A 19,313-nucleotide genomic window follows, 5' to 3' on the forward strand; every position below is an offset into this window, starting at 1 on the left:
TCAGGGTGCCTGTTCAGGGGGGAGGGGGGAACTGGGGGAATAGCATGATCCTCCCACACGCTACGTCCCCCTGGATAAACTCCTCACTGTCAGGTGAAAAGAAGCGGCTGGCGACTCCACGTGTATCGGAGGTGGCATGTGGTAGTCTGTAGCCCCCCTGGATCGGTAGAGGGGGCGGAGCAGTGACCGGGATGGCTCGGAAAACAGGGTAATTGTCCAGGCACAATTGGGGAGAAAAAGGGAACCCCCCCCCCACACAAAAAAAAAAGAAGTTGAAATCCCATCAGCATTCCTTACAATTTGTTTTTGTCACAACCGTCCCTTCAGTTAATGTAGGCATTGCAGTACTGGATGAGAAATGATAGTAATGTTTAATTTCATGCTTCTTTGATTAAAAGGTCAATGGATAACAAGAAAATTCGAAATTGTATGTCAATTTTGTGAGTAATATGTCTACTCCCATGCCAACAGTGTAAACCACATCACACAAAACATTGCTGCACTCTTTTAAGATCCCAATTCATGGACAATGATATAGCCCACTTAAATATATTGTGTATTTGTATATTTCACAGTTGGATATAAATGTCTAAATGGCAGTAAAATGGACTCACAAGTGAACAGATAATAATGAACAGTGCGTGAGTAGACGTTATCATCAACAGCTACCATGTGATAAAACGTCATCATTTTGAAATTCTTATTTTCGCCGGCCATGATGCGAGTAGGGGTAAATAAATAGCAGTTCAAAGGCAGATACGTATTAGGCTGTGCAACTGGTAAGCCAGAAGCGAGACATGCGATTGAACTGGACTTATTAATTTAGAGGGCATCAAAACAAGCTTGTTCATGGAGTACCAATCATACCAAAATCAGATCCTCTCTATTCATTGCGGTTCTGAGGAGGATGAATTGGAAACTTTTGAATTTAATACGATTAGTCATACTTCTATGAGGATAGGCCCCCTTTGTGTGAATTACATTTAATTTGGAGGCAGTTCTTGAGAGCCAGCATCCTTCTCTCTCCACCTACTCCCAGCTTTTCATCCCCCGCTCAGACGCCACCATCGCAGTGCTGACAGTATTAACACTCATCTGTGTGTTAAGTATTTGCTGTGGCTAATTTCATTAGCTGTCTGTCATTTTATTTGTCTCTCACTTGATGTTTTTTTTTTCTTTCATTATATGAACCCTGTTTGATTTCCTATTTTGTTTCGGGGTTTATCTTACCTTATGTTTGATACGCTTTCTGTTTAACCCTTAATTTGGATTGTTGCATAATAGTGTATGTTTTTGAGCTGTATGATTCACAATGGTGTGTTAAAAAATAATAGCGCACTACGGCAGCATTTGGAGTCACGGCACACATCTTGCATCCAGCCTTTAGCCACAGTGGTGTAAACGTCATAGCTCTGTGATTAACACAGCAGACCAATCCTCAGAATAAGACAGCGGATCGATGCAGGCTTCAACCAAGCCAGACTCCCAAAGCGGTCGGTTTTAATAACTAGCAAGCTACCTGCGTCACAGTGACTTCTGCGATTTGGCAGAGTGGTGGCTCTCTGTCTCAGCCTCGAGTTCCCCAGAAGAAGGGGGGGGGATGGTGAGGGTCGAATTAGGATGGGGGGGGGGTGTAGAGAGAAACAGGAGGGCAGCAGGGCCGCCACAAATCAACTGCCACAAAACAACACATTGATGCGTGACTAAAGCAAATGCTGCTGCACCACAACACAATAAACCAGTCTGCTACTGATGCTGCAGGGATGGTCTTGACAGCATTAAATGTGGCTTCGTTTTTGGTGTCCTTGCGTATGTGTTATTTAATATTATGTTGTTTTCTTTTTGTTTTGTTTTGGTCTTGGATGTTTTTTTTTGTTTTTTTTGTTTTTAGTAGATTAGCTTGTCGCCTAACAGGACCACACTTTGTATTGCTTATGTCACTAATCTAGTTTAGTGTGATGTTGGAATCATCTGCCCTGAAAGGTTTTCATGTGACTCAAAGGTGTTCTTTTGCATTTGTATTCTAAGTGTCTTTGTGCATGCTCAATAAGCCAGGTAAGAAAACCAAAGAAGGTTGAATCAGTTCATCTGGACACAATGTTTATTGACAGATACGTTTCATCACTCATCTACAGTGACCTCTTCAATCTAAACTGACTGCAGGTATCCCCACCCCTTATAAATGTCACCATCTTACAATGTTGTGATTGCAAATATTCCCAAATCCTCTGTGAATAGTAGACATGGCCATTGAAACTCTAGTTAATGGTCACACCTATATTTGCATATGAAACTGGTCGTTGGTTTCAGTCGTTATGCAGCTGTATTGTTTTTAAGGGTGGGGATACCTGCAGTCAGTTTAAACTGAAGATGTCACTTAGTTGAGTGATGAAACGTATCTGTCAATAAACATTGTAGCCAGACGAACTGATTCAACCTCCCTTGATGTATTCTAAGAGATTTGACTTGTTAAATGAGTCGTAGTTATTTCTTTGATATATAATTCACCAATCAAGTTACCTTTGTTGTGGAGTTTCCGAGACATTTGTATTTACAAAAAAAAACGAAACAAAAAAAGACATCTGTGGTTTGCCTGTATTGACCTTTCCAGTCAGGGATGTACGAGTTGAAAAACATCCGGTTCAATTTTAGAAATTCTGTCTACTTAAATGTTACGGATGATCTGAAAATTGTACGTCAAAGAACGTTGACTCTTAACATCGCATGGGGCATTATATTGCCTTGAGATGGATGCTGTCTGTAGCAATGCGGCAGCTGTTCCCGGGCAAAGCAGAATTGGGTCTTCATTCTTGTCTCTCTGCCTCTTGCTGCCACCTCACAGAGCCTTTGTGTACCTGAGCAACCTGCTGTACCGTGTACCTTTGGTTCACCGTGTTGCCATAGTGACGGAGAAGGGTGAGGTGCGAGGTTTCCTGCGCATCGGAGTCCAGGCTATTGCGGGTGAGTTGCTCACTCTCTTCTGTAGCATGCATCCTGGAAGTCAGACTTTGCTAGATTAAGATGTACAAGTATTTTCATCTGTGAGATATTTCTCGCTCCAATTTCTGCTGTCAGAATGCTACCAGGGATACACGCAGCACCTCTATAGAAAATGATCCTCAACTGTTTGTGTCATTTGGAAGTTTTTGTTTCCGATATTTTTCTGTGACGTTTTTTTTTTGGGGCAGTCAGTAAATACTGAACCTTTTTTTTTTCCGCAAACCAACCCAAAAGTAGTTCACTTGAATATTTGTGTTAAGTTGTTCATAGGGATCTCTTAAGGCACAGCCACTGCAGCAGAGAACTCCCTCAGTTTCTCCTGCTACATTCCTTTTGATGTGCATTGACGGCTTTATCCAGACCTTTTTCAAACTGAGTGTCTCTGACAGTTAGATGACTTTTCTGTCTGTAGCTGACGAGGAGGCCCCAGACTACGGGTCAGGAGTTAGACAGTCAGGAACCGCAAAGATCTCCTTTGATGACGAGTACTTCAAAAAGGTAAGCCCTGGGTCAGTGGAAAAATTTTAAGTCAGAGATTTGGTATTCGTATGTTGCTGTCTGGCACAGTCTTTTGGGAAAGGATAAGAACATTTGAGTCAGCACTGGAGGTGAGATCAAGACTGTGTTTTATTTTTATTTTTTTCATTTTAGACTTTTTTCAACCTTATTCCTTATTCAATATTGAACAAACTGATGAAAAGACCTTGCACTTTCCATAGAGGAAGAAGGATTGACCGGTAAAGCTATGCTAATCAACTATATTCTAATGCCCCTCCCCTATTTCTCTCTCTCCTTCTCTCTTTCTCTCTCTGTCCATTCAGAGTGACTTCCCCTCCACGGCTATGACCCGTTCTGGTATGTCCCTGGAGGAGCTGCGCATTGTGGAGGGTCAAGGTCAGAGTTCAGAGGTCATCACTCCTTCTGAGGAGCTCAACAGAATCAATGAGATGGGTACGTCTGCCAGACCCTCACCTCTCCATTGATAAATATTAGACCTCAGAGCCCAGTGGGAAACACTGCAGGGCAGATGGTCCCCCGAATGTAGAAAGGAGGAGGATGAAAACATTTTGATAGCAACTGAGAGACGTAGGAACATTGTGTGTTTTTAGTTAGGGAAATGAGTCTTGCGGGACCCACACCTGTCGGATGCAGCTACTTTGTGGCCGGATTGTGAAGCAATGTGTAAAAAGGTATTTGATGAAAGAAAAGCCGAATGTTCTTCACAAATCATTAGCTCGGTAACCATTTGTTGTTTTCTAGAGTGATGCATGGGTGTGCCCATCACTCTTCACAATCACAAGTTCAGCCTGGGGTCATTTCAGATACCTCCCCAACACATGTCCAAACTTCCCTGTGTTTGTCCTCAGACCTGAAGCTGGGTAACGTGGTGGATCCTAAACTGAGGCTTGATGAGGGACTGGCAGGGCATTTGGAAATAGGAAGCATCTTTACCTTCCGTGTGACAGTGCTCCAGGCCAGCGGTATCCTTCCAGAATATGCCGACATCTTCTGTCAATTCAAGTGAGTTCATTGTCCCCAAAACAATGTCATACTGACAGTGTCATTCAGCACACACACACACACACACACACACACACAGTAGAATTGATAATTGAAACCATATTCGTAACTTTTTTTTCCAACTGAATTCTACATGCTGTAGAATAAAAGGACAAAACAAGCAAACAGTCTGATACTAGATGGATGATAAATGGGCTGCAATGTAGCAGTAATGTACTGTAGCTTGCAACGTAATGTATTGCAAACTACAATATAAAAACTCGTGACAATGTAAGTTTAAAAGTCCAGTCACTTGAACTGGCTTTGAGTACACAATCAAATCAAAGTCAAAGGGTGCACCATCTTTTCAAGGCCATTAACCCTCAAAAATATATTGTTGAGTCCTAACATGTTGACAATGAGATAAATAATATGGATCTTTATAGATCATAGAAAAGCTATTAGTGGAATCCAGTTTAGTGAAATTGCGTTTAAAGTAGCGTTTTGAAAGAAAAAAAAGAGTTACACAGACACTCTACATTCCTTTACATCCTGTGCTAAGTGAAACATCTGTTATGGTATTTGTTCTGCCCACAGTTTCCTCCATCGTCATGATGAAGCTTTTTCAACCGAACCTCTTAAAAACACTGGGAAGGGGGCTCCTCTAGGCTTTTACCATGTCCAGAATGTGAGTGTTTACACACATACACAATACACAGCTAACAATATAAAAAAAAAATTTCTTAATCCATATTTTGATTTTATTGTACTCACGTTAACAGATTTCAGTGGAGGTGACAGAATCCTTCATTGAGTACATCAAGACTAAGCCCATTGTTTTTGAAGTGTTTGGCCACTACCAGCAACACCCACTGCACCTGCATGGACAGGACCTCATCAGGTTAGTGGGATTAGGACAACCATTTTCCACAGAGATATATTACTGAAAAGTCACTAAATCCTAATTTACACTTGATAAACCCAAGTTTTATTAGATCCCTCCAGTTGATTGCATCCAACTTAAATGAGCTTAAAAAGAATCATTTTTACAAATTGAGAGTTCATGTGAAGATGACTCCTTTGCTGATATGTTTCCTGCAGTCCTCCCATGCCATCAAGAAAGTACTATCCTATTCCAATGCCGCTGTCTAAGCCAGGTAAGGATTTCAGGGTTGTTGCACCACATAAAAACAGGATGTTCTCTACCTTATAACGTCATTACAGCATCATTTCTTTCTATTTGCCACAGTTTGAGTTATATTTCCATGCCTCATATTTCTTCCCACTTTTTTCTTTCAATTCTTGCTTCCCTTGGATTTTGGTCTCTTTTATTTTTCTCATTCCCCCACACTCTACCTCTCTTCTATCAATCTTCATACCCAACCCCTGAATCCTCCTTTCATCACCACCCATATCTCTGTTTTTCTTCTCTGATATCTACCTTAACCCCCCCCCCCCCCCACATACACACAAACCTTTTCCTCCCTCACACACTGTGATGATCCCAGACCATGCTCGTAAGATCGAATTGATTCGCTACCTGATGAGTGGCTATGTGCACAGCCAGGTGCTGGACACTCTGTCAGAGCATGCCAACGCCCTGGCGTCCACCGCCGTAGCCAGCTTGGAGGACGGGGCTGACCAGCTCTCTCACTTCCCCTTCCTCCCCGTGCCTTACGGCCCCGTGCTGACCGTGCCCAAACACCACGGTGGGGAGGGGTGGGGGTGATACCGTAGTAGCTGAAAGCTATTCCATAGATGTAGTCATGTGGTAGCTATTAGCCCATTGCTGTGCTGTGTCTGCAGGCTTGTAGCAAGGTAGCAGTCCCCAGTGGTTTTATGTGCTGAAACTTGTCTATTTGACACAGTCCAAGCCCTCTCCTGTCGCATATAAACATTAAGCCCATTCTGGCATGTATCACCTGCTTCTTAATGTTTGGTCTAAATTGTCAGTCAATCAGATTGTTGAACATCCTCAATAAACACCGCTGACATAGTAGAGTTTAGCCACATGTACCAGAGTACAGTGGCTAAGGAATTAGGGGCACCACTGCAGTCTACAAAGATTTGACTGGGAATAATGCATGTTTCTTTCAACCGTATCTATCACCACTGAAAGCATGTAGAATGTGCTTCTGTGTGTCTCAGAGATTAGGCCGTTTCAACAGACACATAATCCTGATGTGTCAAACAGTGGGGGTGCTGTCTGTGCCAGTGTAATCTGTGATTTAGCTCCACGTAGCACCTCGGCTCATACAACTGGTTTGGTTTTGAACGCGATGTCTCACTGCCATTTCCCTTATGGTTATGGGCCCCGCATATTTCAGCGGTAATGGAATTTAGATTTAAGAGATTTTATATTGGTTATTACATTTTTGCATTAAGGCTTAACATTCAGTTTCACCAGCCTATTCAAATTATAATCCCCCCCACCCCCAAGGTTTTCACTTCCATCACCTTTTTTCATTTACCTAAGCAGTGAATATATAAAGGACATGCATTTCATTCTCTTTTTTTCCATTTCCCCTTTTAAATCCCACTCCGTATCAGCCATTGTCAGTTTGTGCATTTAGAGTTAATATCACCTGGTGTGTGTGTTTGTGTGTGTCAGTTCCAGCCACCAAGCTGAACACCATCACCAAGTCCAACCTGGGCCAGTGCGTCAGTAAATATGACCTGCTGGTTTGGTTCGAGATCAGTGAGTTGGAGCCCACTGGAGAGTAAGTTTCCACAAATACTTAAATATGTATTAACAAACACAAATGCACACACATACACACAATCATATCCACACTTATTCACAGAAACAACTCAAAATGACTTTACCCTGTGGAAAAAAATCACTAAATTTAATCATCTATTATTCATTTAACAACAGATGATTATAAAATGTTACATATATATGCACTTTTCTAAAATGTAATGTTGATTCATATGCAGTATGTTTTATATTTAAGTGTATTAAACTTAAGTAAGGAGTTTAGAGCAGGAAGAAATTCAGCATCATTAATAGATATCCTACTGTGGGAAGCACCTCGTCATACCTCCGTTAAGAATACCCAGATGGTGTGTGATGTTTGAGATTGACCTCCCTTCTTCAGGTACATCCCAGCTGTTGTGGACCACAGCGGAGGACTGCCCTGTCATGGCACCTACCTCCTGCACCAGGTAATGGAGAATCCCTTTGCTGTGTACACCAGTCATGCTAGTTACTTGTGCAGTAAAGTCAGTTTGCATTGTGAATGGGTCCACATTTTACCTTTTCCTGTTGACTTACAACTGGACTTTAGCAATTGACTTTCTTTCTTTCTTTCTTCGTATTTAATTACAATTCTGTATTCTTTCAATTTACTTTCTGGAAATTGAGTAAATACGTCTCGTATCAGGCTGCTTGTCAGTGTTCTGATTTTGTTTTAGTTGTGATGGTTGTGTATGGTCGTTGATTCCAATCCTAAACCCCTGCCATCTTTTGCTGCAGGGGATCCAACGGAGGATCACGGTGACTCTCATCCATGAGAAGGGCAGCGAGCTGCACTGGAAGGATGTCCGTGAACTGGTTGTGGGTGAGTGCTCTTCCCCCAAAGGGGAATCCTAGTCATACCTCATTACAGAGAGCTGGCTTTAGAGAGGCAAGACACTATGGCTCACTGATATAAACCCGAGGAGTCTTACTTATGCTTCTTCTCTGAAACCACCGCTTTGTATTGCTTTTTGTAGTCGTTTATCAGAAGTTCTTATCCAGAGTGAATTACAATCAGCAAGTGGGGGGTAAAACATCTCGCTCAAGGACTCTTCAACAAGACTCGTGCCTGTTGATGGACAGATCATTCCCTTATGTTTGTGAGAATTAAACCTGTGAGTTTTTGGTGACAGGGACTGTGTGTTACACCACTAATCCAACCCACCAAGCCAATACACCCATCATGTACACATATTCTGAAAAACAGGGGCTATATGAGTGATTTATCTTTTCAGTAGCCGAGATCTTGACTGGTCATGTTGCTGTGATCCATCTCAGGTCGCATCAGGAACAAGGCGGAGGTGGACGACAGCGCTGCTGATGCTGTGCTGTCCCTCAACATCATCTCTGCTAAGAACATTAAATCATCCCACAATTCCAACAGGTAGGAGAAATACTTCCACATGTTCAACTTCCTGAATACCTAAAAGAAAACTATATCTTTACATAGGAGATGGTTAAGGAACACAGCTAAGCCTTTTTTTGTAAAATAGGGTCTTAAAGAAAACATTGATAATGGGTCTTTTGAAAAGTATAATTGAGTTTTTCGTTTAAATTGTTGATTTTGTTATGATAATCACCAGTTGGATTTAAATTTCGTCATTGAAATTGGTACATGCACACACAACACAATACTGCACAATGCAAACACGGGCATTGCATTGCACAGTGGATAGTCTATTTGGACACACTTGAGGTCATACCACATCGAGCAAAGCTTAATTTCAAGCATTCTGTTTGTAGTCAGTATTGGCGGCCTGTTTTGATTATGAAACTCATTTTTCAACACAGTGCAGCAACCAGTAGGAACAAGTTGGCTCACTTCATGCCACTGCAATCAAGTCATTGCCACATAGTTTTCCTCTGTGGCTCCAAAGCACTTAACACTTTAGAAATAAAATGCAGTAATGACCTTTAGTGTCTGATGTATGAATGTGTGAGCGCATGCATGTGCTTGTGCCTGAAGTTTGTCTGAATGCACACTTAAACCCTTGCATGAGCTGTTCCATTTTCACTGCTTCTAATTTCTCTTGTTCATTTGCCCCATTACTTCTGCTGCCTGACTCTTTCTGCTTCTCTTTTTTGTTTCCCTGTGCATTCTCTCCTCCTGCTGCGGCTGGACTCTTGATTTTGTGCAGGCTTTGTATTGATATGGATATTACTAGGTACCTGTAACCAGAGAAACATAAAGCTCCTTCCAGACTTGGACCTTTATGGCTTTCTTTAGTCCTCTAGATTTAGAGCAAGACATTTTCTATCATTTGTGTGTCGTTGTCGGGTTCTTTTTTCATAAACTTTGCGTTAGGATTGCTTTCAAATCAGTCTGTACAGAACATTTTGAGATATCACATTTGAGGAAAAATGCAAGTCACTCTGTTCTGAGAAAAGAACTGACTGGTTTTTACAGCAATTCGAAGTGCGAAGTGCTATCCCTTCTTTTAGTTAATGATCCAACCGAAACCCTGTTCAAACCATCATAGTATATGAAACTTCTGTGGCACCTCCAAACTAATACTTTCTTTTATAAAATGTTTGAGTCTGAGCAGCATGTGTAACTGTTGGCCAATGAGGCACTAGTAAGGCATTTCAGGCCACAGTCAGTCTTTTTTGTAAGAGTGCCCCCTGCTGTTAATGACAAGAACTGTAGCGATGATTCATCTGTAATATAGACCCCGACTCTCATTTTAGAGTATATGCACACAGATTGACAGGAAAATCTGGCAAAATGGAGTCTTCAACTGATCTACCTATGTAGTTTATAGATCAGCAAAAAAAAACAAGAACAAAATGGCATTGAAAATGAGCCTTTGTGGCATATTTTGCCCTGTTTCTAGGGCAAAACTGTGCGAGATTATAACATTTCACACAGTATTGGTTACCATGACTGTGCTTTCCATCAGACGAAGTTTTTTTGAGAATCCAGGATTTTTGGGAACAGCTTGCTTAGTTTCACAGATGTAATTAAAGGATAGTGTAGATGCAATCACCCGGTGTGCTCTACATGTCATCTCCCCAGTCTTATTTCCCTACAGAGCTGTCAACATGTCTCTTACCACTCTGTTATCAAGTGTGACGATGTGCCTGTTGTCATGGTCTTCTCTCAGTGTGTTTCCTTGCACTCTGACATAGTTAGGGATAAGTATGTGTGATGGAGGGCCCCTTCTTTCAGCACAGTATCTTAACTGTTCAAGCTCCAAGAGGTGTTTACAGTCATCCTAAACAGAGAGAAATCCCATGTCCTCTGTTGTTCTTTTGTCGAAGACTTTTATGCAAATTTGACATGCTGAGACGCACTATGTGACAAGGCTCTTTTTTTTGTGCAAACTTGCAGTTTAATCATATGTAGCTACAATGTATTTCTTAGTCCAAAACCACTAGTATTTGTGTAGCTGTCTTTCAGTGTTAAGTATTTGACAATGCTCAAATTTTATTGTTGTGCGTTCCACCTGTTTGGAGCTATAGAAATTCTTTTGTGTCTATCAAGGACCTTCTACCGCTTCGAGGCAGTGTGGGACAGCTCCCTGCACAACTCACTCCTGCTCAACCGAGTCACTCCATATGGAGAGAAGATCTACATGACGCTCTCTGCTTACTTGGAGGTGAGTGAAAGACATGTAGGTCAAGTGAATCAGCCATACTAAATTGTCCCTAGGTGTGAATATGTGTGTGTGTGTGTGTGTGTGAGAGAGGGAGCGAGAGAGCGAGATGGCCTGGCGGCCTGTCCAGAGTGTCTCCCCGCTTGCCGCCCAATGACTGCTGGGATAAACTCCAGCATCCCCACGACCCTGAAAGCAGGATAAGCAGTTTGGATAATGGATGGATGGACATCTCTATTGTTCTGGGAATTTTTCTGTGCAGCAACCTGACTTATTTGCCCACTGTGTTTACGCTCAACAGCTTGACCATTGCATTCAGCCCGCCATAATTACCAAAGACATCTGTATGGTCTTCTACTCCCGAGACGCAAAGATCTCCCCTCCTCGTTCTCTTAGAAACCTCTTTGGGAGTGGATACTCCAAAACCCCTGACTGGTAAGGCAATTTCATACCAAATGTAAAAGATCAATTAAAAAAAGAAACAGTTTCTATCTGTCCTTATTGGTGAATAAGCAACATCCTGTTGCTAACCCAAACATCCTGTGTTACTTCCACATCCAGATGCCTTTGAAATAAGAGTTTAACAGATCACGCTACACCATTTTACATTTAATCTATTTTGTTCCATTGCAGCAACCGAGTGACAGGCATCTATGAGCTGAGCTTGTGCAAGATGTCGGACACTGGAAGCCCAGGTAAGCGCTCTTTCCAGAACTACATCGTCACTGGTAGCAGCCATCCATGTTCTTTTCCCCCCAAACTCTACGCTTATACGTATGTTTTCGTCCTGTGCAGGAATGCAGAGGAGAAGGAGGAAGATCCTGGATACGTCAGTGGCGTACGTGCGTGGAGAAGAGAACCTGGCAGGCTGGAGGCCTCGAGGAGACAGCCTTATTGTTGAGCACCAGTGGGAGCTGGAGAAGATGGAGCAACTGCATGAGGTGTGTGCTATGAATTCAGCTGTAAATACAAAAGTATCACTGTAAAAGAATGATTTCGTGTTCATTAAATGTAGAGGTAACCCTGCATCTCTACATACATCCAGGTGGAGAAGACCCGTCACCTTCTCTTGCTGAGGGAGAAGCTAGGAGAGACAGCCCCTGCAGGAACCACTACAACCACCAAGTCCCTGAGTGAGTCCCTGTCCCCCAGCATGAGCTCAGACACCCTGTCCACCTCCACCTCCATCTCCTCACAGATCTCTAGCACCACCTTTGAGAGCGCGGTCACACCCAGCGAGAGCAGCGGCTATGACTCAGCTGACATCGAGAGCCTGGTGGATCGCGAGAAGGAGCTGGCCATCAAGGTGAGAGCCCAACAATGTAGTTACGGGGGGGAGATATGTCGTCTATGGTCTGACATATGCTGATTGTGACAGCGCTGTGTGTTTGACAAGCAGTAATGAGCTTTCTCTGCTTTGTTCCCTTGAAGTGCCTGCGCCTTCTGACTCACACCTTCAACAGCGAATACAACCAGGTGTGTAACAGCATCAGCGACTGCAAGGTGAGCTTCAACCCATAAATCTGTCAGTAAGGATGCCAGTCCTTGATTTATTCATTTTTGATCAAGTTTTTAGTTTCAGAGGTTTTTTTTTTACATATACCCAGAATTTAGAATACAACATTTACAACACTTGTTATTTGAGCACAGATCTTAAAAAAGGTGCAAGGAATGGGCTGGAAGAGCCAAAGCCAAATGGCTTTTCTTGTGGCTCCCTTCAACTACCATAGAGTAAACACTCATTACACATATAGCTGTGTAAAATAGAATAGGAGAAAAAAAATGAACATAAAATGAAACAATCAAGGAAAAATGATGAGCTGATTAGTAGGACTTTGTTAACATTTTTTAAGGTGTCCAGGGGTAAATTTGCTAAAGCAGTGGGAATTGATTCCTAATTGGGAACTCTTAAGAAATTGCAAATTGGGCATATGATTTCCCAGCTCTATGAGGGCAGGTAATTTCTTGTGACATTATTATGAAAGGTGCTAGATGTGCTGAAATACGTATTGAAAGCAATGTACATTTGTTTGGTGTTCATTTATACATTTGTCTGGTGTAATCACTTATTGTCTTACGTACTTATTGTTTTGCTACCAAGATGAGCTAATATACCCATAAAGTTGATTTCAGGTTTTATGTGACCTGATTTGAGAGGGAAAAAAAATATTAAAAAAACCCTACCTGTTTCTGTTTTTTTCCCCCTGTTGTTGTGTATGTATTTTACAAACAGAAGCCACCATGTTCAATACCTTTCTCTCCCTCTCATCCCCTCAAGCTGTCTGACATCTCACCAATGGGACGTGACCCGTCGGTGACCAGCTTCAGCAGTGCCACCCTCACCCCCTCCTCCACCTGTCCCTCTTTGTCTGACTCTCGCTGTGGCTCCATGGACCAGAAGTAAGACTCGTTGATCCCAGTTACAGATTATTAGTTCTTGATTTGAAATGACCCATGTAAAATGTTGCAGGTTATGTCCAGCTGATGTTTAAAGTCAAACTATGTTTATGTTTCACGGCTTTAGACCGTTGACAGCTACAGTGGCGCCATTATGCTAACGTAGTATGATTTGTTCTTAAGGACCCCAGAGAATAGCTCTCGTGCCTCCAGCCCGTCTTGCTCAGACTATGAAAACTTCCCCATGGTGCCCACATTGGAGACCTCCTACCTGGCCCGTGCAGGAAAGAACGAGTTCCTCAACTTGGTGCCTGACATTGAGGAAATGAGGCCAGGGTGAGGAGAGCTTTTGTCTTTGACCATCTTTTTACAACATATGCCTCTTTACACTCTGTGCTACAGCGTAATTTCTAAAAATTGGTAAAATGAGAACCATCATGCCACCCATGTACATAACACAAAGATGGGTAGAGTTGATGTGAACTGATTTGACCTGCCCAACTTGACTGATATGAGCTGAAAGTGAATTGAGCCGCTCAGCTTAACTGAAGTAGTGGGTGTCCGGGTGGTGTGGCGGTCTATTATGTTACCTACCAACACAGGGATCAGCGGTTTGAATCCCCGTGTTACCTCCGGCTTGTTTGGGCGTCCCTACAGACGCAATTGGCCGTTTCTGTGGGTGGGAAGCCGGATGTGGGTATGTGTCCTGAGCGCTGCACTTGTGCCTCCTCTGGTCGGGTGGGGCACCTGTTCAGGAGGGAGGGGGAACTGGGTTGACTAGCATGATCCTCCCACGTGCTACGTCTCCCTGGCGAAATTCCTCACTGTTAGGTGAAAAGAAGCGGCTGGCAACTCCACTTGTATCGGAGGAGACGTGGTAGTCTGCAGCCCTCCCCGGATTGGCAGAAGAGGTGGAGCAGAGATCGGGACGGCTCGCAAGGGTGGGGTATTGGCCGGATACAACTGGGGAGAAAAAAGGGGGAAAAATCCACACACAAAAAAAAGAAGCTTAACTGAAGTAGCTGAAAGTTAACTGAATGGATCTTGTTTGGCCCTGCAAAAGATGAGCATAGCCAGCATTTAGGATTTTATAACCGTTTTTTCTTGATGTAAAGAGCAATCTTTCTTTCTTGTTTTAATGCCATATCAGCTCTGTAGTGTCTAAGAAGGGTTTCCTGAGCTTCATGGAGCCACGCTCCAATTCATGGGTGAAGCACTTTGTGGTTGTGCGCCGGCCCTATGTCTTCATCTACAACAGTGACAAGGACCCAGTGGAGAGAGGAGTGCTCAACCTATCCACAGCACAGGTGGAATACAGTGAAGACCAGCAGGCAATGCTCAAGGTAGGTATTTTGGCTGTCAAGCTGATGCCTCTTTCTTACGCAACATGTGATTACTGCAGACACATTCCAAGCATAATGACAAGTCTTTTGCATACTAAATGGATGTATTAACTGCCACAGAGACTCCATAATGAGGAAAAGTTCAGCAATTTAATTACTTTTTACATGAACTGGTCTTTGACTCGCATTTTACCAGTGTATCTGGCGTTTTCTCTCCAGACTCCAAACACATTTGCTGTGTGCACAAAGCACAGAGGAATCTTGCTGCAGGCCAACAACGATAAGGACATGAACGACTGGCTCTACGCATTCAATCCGCTCCTTGCAGGAACGATAAGGTATGTACTCACACTTTGCTCTCCTGTCACACTTAACACATTACGACACTATCCGCTCTATTTGTATTAAGTTCTAGTTTGTTCCCATCAGAAGCTAATTCTGTGTCTAACCCTCAGATCCAAACTGGCAAGAAGGCGCAGCGGCTTAATGAAGAACTGATTGAAGTTGACTTGCTTCACGTGAAACCATGGCTCCCATTCCTCTGACTAGCCTTCGAACATTATCAAGCGTTAACACGTATTAACCATTGTGATTCTTGGCGGTTTTCTCTTGTACGTAGACCTGTGGCTTCAGTCTCCTCTCAAGCGACTAAAACGTTTCAGTTTCTGGAGGGGAAAAAAAACCCCGCGACCCTCCGCCGACCCGGCCACCCCCCTCCTTCAATACCTCTCCCCTCTCGCCTTTTGTGTTTTTTTTTTTATTTTATTTTTAATGACGATGTTTTGGTCTTTTTTTGTAATCCTTCCTAACTAGTAGCATGTTGTAGTAGTCTACTTGTGTGTGCACGATTCTTCAGAAACAGATTCTGGCCACTCTATTTTTCAGTTTACTAATCGTCTGTAAAGATTGTCTCTATCAGTGTTATCTGTCTGTCAGAAGAGTTTTATTTTTTATTTTTTTTATGCCCGCATGACAACTGCAGCAGTCCTCAGGAGAAGACCAGGTTTGCTTACTCACAACTGACGAAATAGAATTTACAGATAAGGTAGTGGCAACTGTGAGGGGGAAAAATAACAGGAAATTCTAAATGAAAATATGGGTTTACAACTCTTATACAGAAAGCAAGGCTGGTTATAGAACTATTTGCTGCTAGTGAATTCTTAGGTTTTTAAGCTCATTATGAGATGTTGCATTAGGGCCGCTGCCTCCTTCTAAAGTAGAGTCTAACTCCCCCTGTCCCACCCCTTTAGAGTCGATAAGTGGACACAGAAAATCAGTCAAGGTCCTCGCTCCGTGAGACATGACGACTGGGTTGGATTTCCAGTGATGTCCATGTAAAAGTCATGTCCCCAACCTAGCACCCCTGTATATACACACCTGTCCGACCCCAGTAGTGCCATCAGTCAGTGACTTAGAAAGCAATCATGCATCCATTATACGTGTGGACATTAGAATTACATGCTTACTGAAGAGACACGCAAGGACGCATCAAGATTACTGATAGATCCCATAATGGCAGATACCTCTCTGCTTTTGTTGTTTTGCATCTGCTGTACAGCTCAGTCACCGAACAAACAGAACAGGAACATACCAAGTTAGCGGGGGGGGGGGGGGGTTAGGGGGTTGGGGATGAGGAGGATATGGAAGCACCGTGCTCTGAGGAGAATATCATATGTACATATGTCCCAGGATGGGTGTGGTAGTTGCCTCTCATTAAAAGACATTCCTCTCAGATCTTTTGGCTCTTAGCACTTTTCTTACCCCCTAACATGTTAAGGTTCGCCGCTCAGAGAACCTCAGCATTTGTTGACGTGTTTTCTTTTGTTCAAATATCACATACTTGTGACGCTGAAGACGAAACACAGTGAAATTATGACAGTAGGAACCAAGGGAATGAAGGAGGGATGTTCTAGCCTTGACTGCGGTAGTTATAATAGGTTACTGAATATTGCCTTGAGAACTTAAAAACTGTATGACATGGCCTGTATTATAGGTCCATTCTCTGTCACAGCTAAGGATCAAGTAATATCTTTTGAGGCAAATACTGATTATTTAACAGGTTTGTTTTTCATCATGCATTGTTGAAACTAAACCTCTTAACTAACTTGTATTGGTTTGATTTTGCTTTTTATTTTGAATGAACATTATTGATTTATTTTTATTATATGAGATTGTTTGGTTTGAGTTTGAAATGGAAAAGAGGTCATTTATATTTCTTATGTTTCTATCCAGCTATACTGGGGGGGGGGGTCTTATTTTGCACATTAACACATGGTAACTAGCAAGATGAGGGCAGATTAAGACAAATTCAGTATAAAATAATTTTTTGTCACAGTCTGGACATGACACCTTCACAAAGGAATAACGATAAGACACCACACATCTCAGTAAGTCTACTCTGGATAGCTTTGCGTGGTATGTTGAGTATCTCTGTGTTAAGTAAGGTTTACCAGAAAGAAGTAGTATCAAAGGGACAAAATATACTCAAACCTTTTTTTTTTTTTTTTTATAATTTTGTTTGTGAAAATATTTGCTCTGTACATTCAAGACCAATTGTGGCTGCTAGATTTAGTTCTTAACATGTAATGGCCACAGAAATAGTTCCTCTGTCTCAGCAAAAGGTAGCACTTTATGCCATGAATGGTACAGGTGGGCATCAATGCACTCTGGCCAGCAAACCAGCAGTGTGCCTGTTGTACTCTTAAAAGGGATAATTCAGTTGAATGGTTTTGAGACAGAGACACTAATTCTGGTTGGCATTCAACATCTGCCCATCCAAGTATTTGAGCAAATGTAAAGTCAAAGCTACATATCTTTATTGTTTGCGGTTGTTACGGATGTCGCAGACAAGACAACCCTTTCTCAAAGACTATTGAAAATGGTTGGAAAGCCCTGCCCTCAGGTCAGCCAGCCTGTTTGGTCAGAAAAATGCAAAGCTTTCCTGGCGGGTTGTTGGTTTCTGAGAAGTGTGTTGCGTACTAAAGTTCCCACACAGAACAAGGATTTAATTCTTCAGCTTTTGGAGCGTCTTCTATGCACTGTTCAAAGTGTAATGTTTGCCTCTCACTGACAACATATTGAACAATGACATGTATGATCTAGTATTGACATCCTATCAATACTTGTCAGAGCAAAAATTTTCATTTAGGCTACTAATCAGTCGAGGCATTTAATTTTGAGTCACTATTTATTGTTTGCAATGTGTATATATATATATATATATATATATTAGTTTGCAGCTCTTTGCACATATTAATAAGAGGTATAACTAACCGATTAAAAAAATGTCTCCAATTAAAGTGTTGTGCTCAGAATGAACCAAATGAGGGTATGGCAGCCTCTCTTGGATTGATCTCAAGAGTTGAATGTACTGTCAGGATCTTGCTTTGTTGTTTTTCCACCACTGAAAAAAAGAAACAAAAGAGAAGTAAAATGTAACCCATCACACCTGTTTCCGGAGAAGTGGATTACGTTTGTGCTTCCTTTAAATTAGAAAGTGGTTTGAATGGAACATTGCTCTTTTATTTTAAGCGTATCTTCTCATTACTCACTGTTCATACTAGCTAGCCATTTGATTTTTAACAAAGCCTGTGTTCGCTCTTTGGATTGTAATTCTTTTCTAATATCAGGGAGTATAATAAAAAGTAGCTAGTGCTAAGACATCCAAAATGACAGTATACTATTGTTTGTGCTGGTGTCTTTCCTCACCTCAACACTTTCCCATGCTGCCTTTCAAACAAAACTAGCCATTATATTTTGCATTTCCCCCCTCTGACGATTAATATCTGTTAATTGCATTCCCTTTGGGTTTGTTCACCAAGAAATGACAAACCGAGACATTAACACTGTACATTTATTTTGTCAGATTGGTTTCATTTTCATACTTATTTTGTAAATATCTGTGTTGTATGGGGCTTGAATTAAAATGTAAATATGTTTCCTGTATTTGTAATAATTATAATCCATTCGCTGTATAGCATAGACGTGTCATGCAGATATCCTAATTCTGTGTACGGTAATCTTGCACCATTGAACTGTTTAGTGAATGAGGTAACAATAAAAGTACAAACTGTGCATTAGCAGAACAGATCATCCCTTATTTTCTACTCCTTTCTTCACAAACCCAATAAAAAAGTACCACTCACACATCTAATACTCCTGTAAGGGTTTATATTGTCTGCAATAGCAACTTTTTAGTGACCTCTTTTAAACTATGTTATATTTAGTTCTTCAGTTAACATAATCATGCAGGAGTATGATTAGTATAGTTAGTGTTTTTCTGTAATGTTTAAAATGTGTTCCAAAAATGTTATCAGAATCTGTTATTGTCCCAATATTGATCTCACCCTTAATTACAGTTTACATTGCAAGACCATGCCACATGTTAGTGTATTTTTTTCTAACATCTTTACACTGTAACCTGCTGTAAAATATGAGAAAACCGCAAAGGGATTATTTTGTCTTTCTTTCGGTCCAGTAAAAATGAAATGATCACTGAGACTTTATTACAAGTGGCGCCGCCAACATGTGTGAAAGTCTTTTTAATAGGCACATTACATACATATAGTTATCTCCCGGTTATATTCAGTGTATGATTGGGTGGGTGGGAAAAAACAACAGAAAATCTAGTCAGGCTTGCAGTGTATGGAAAAAGCTTTAAGGGTCTCAAAGCAAACATGTTTGAAATAGGATGAAAGACGAGAATTTGTCTTAAAGAGATGTATTCGCACTTTAAAT

At 41.7% G+C, this 19,313-nt stretch overlaps 1 protein-coding gene across 1 annotated transcript in view; it reads left to right on the plus strand.

Annotated features, from left to right (window-relative positions):
* The window catches only part of kif1b (kinesin family member 1B), a 77,249-nt gene extending 61,084 nt beyond the window's left edge, over positions 1-16,165 (plus strand). Inside the window, exons 26-47 of the mRNA XM_056273846.1 lie at positions 2,843-2,961; positions 3,413-3,498; positions 3,822-3,951; positions 4,368-4,521; positions 5,098-5,188; positions 5,283-5,401; positions 5,602-5,657; positions 7,112-7,220; positions 7,602-7,668; positions 7,979-8,063; positions 8,519-8,624; positions 10,725-10,839; positions 11,138-11,271; positions 11,470-11,531; positions 11,632-11,777; positions 11,882-12,142; positions 12,268-12,339; positions 13,115-13,236; positions 13,417-13,569; positions 14,384-14,576; positions 14,796-14,914; positions 15,032-16,165. Coding sequence (XP_056129821.1) covers positions 2,843-2,961; positions 3,413-3,498; positions 3,822-3,951; positions 4,368-4,521; positions 5,098-5,188; positions 5,283-5,401; positions 5,602-5,657; positions 7,112-7,220; positions 7,602-7,668; positions 7,979-8,063; positions 8,519-8,624; positions 10,725-10,839; positions 11,138-11,271; positions 11,470-11,531; positions 11,632-11,777; positions 11,882-12,142; positions 12,268-12,339; positions 13,115-13,236; positions 13,417-13,569; positions 14,384-14,576; positions 14,796-14,914; positions 15,032-15,074 — 2,542 coding nt within the window. The 3' untranslated portion in view covers positions 15,075-16,165. The remainder of the gene's footprint in view (positions 1-2,842; positions 2,962-3,412; positions 3,499-3,821; positions 3,952-4,367; positions 4,522-5,097; positions 5,189-5,282; positions 5,402-5,601; positions 5,658-7,111; positions 7,221-7,601; positions 7,669-7,978; positions 8,064-8,518; positions 8,625-10,724; positions 10,840-11,137; positions 11,272-11,469; positions 11,532-11,631; positions 11,778-11,881; positions 12,143-12,267; positions 12,340-13,114; positions 13,237-13,416; positions 13,570-14,383; positions 14,577-14,795; positions 14,915-15,031) is intronic.
* The last annotated feature ends 3,148 nt before the right edge of the window (positions 16,166-19,313 follow it).

This window comes from Lampris incognitus, chromosome 2, assembly GCF_029633865.1.
Source record: "Lampris incognitus isolate fLamInc1 chromosome 2, fLamInc1.hap2, whole genome shotgun sequence".
Classification (NCBI taxonomy): domain Eukaryota; kingdom Metazoa; phylum Chordata; class Actinopteri; order Lampriformes; family Lampridae; genus Lampris; species Lampris incognitus.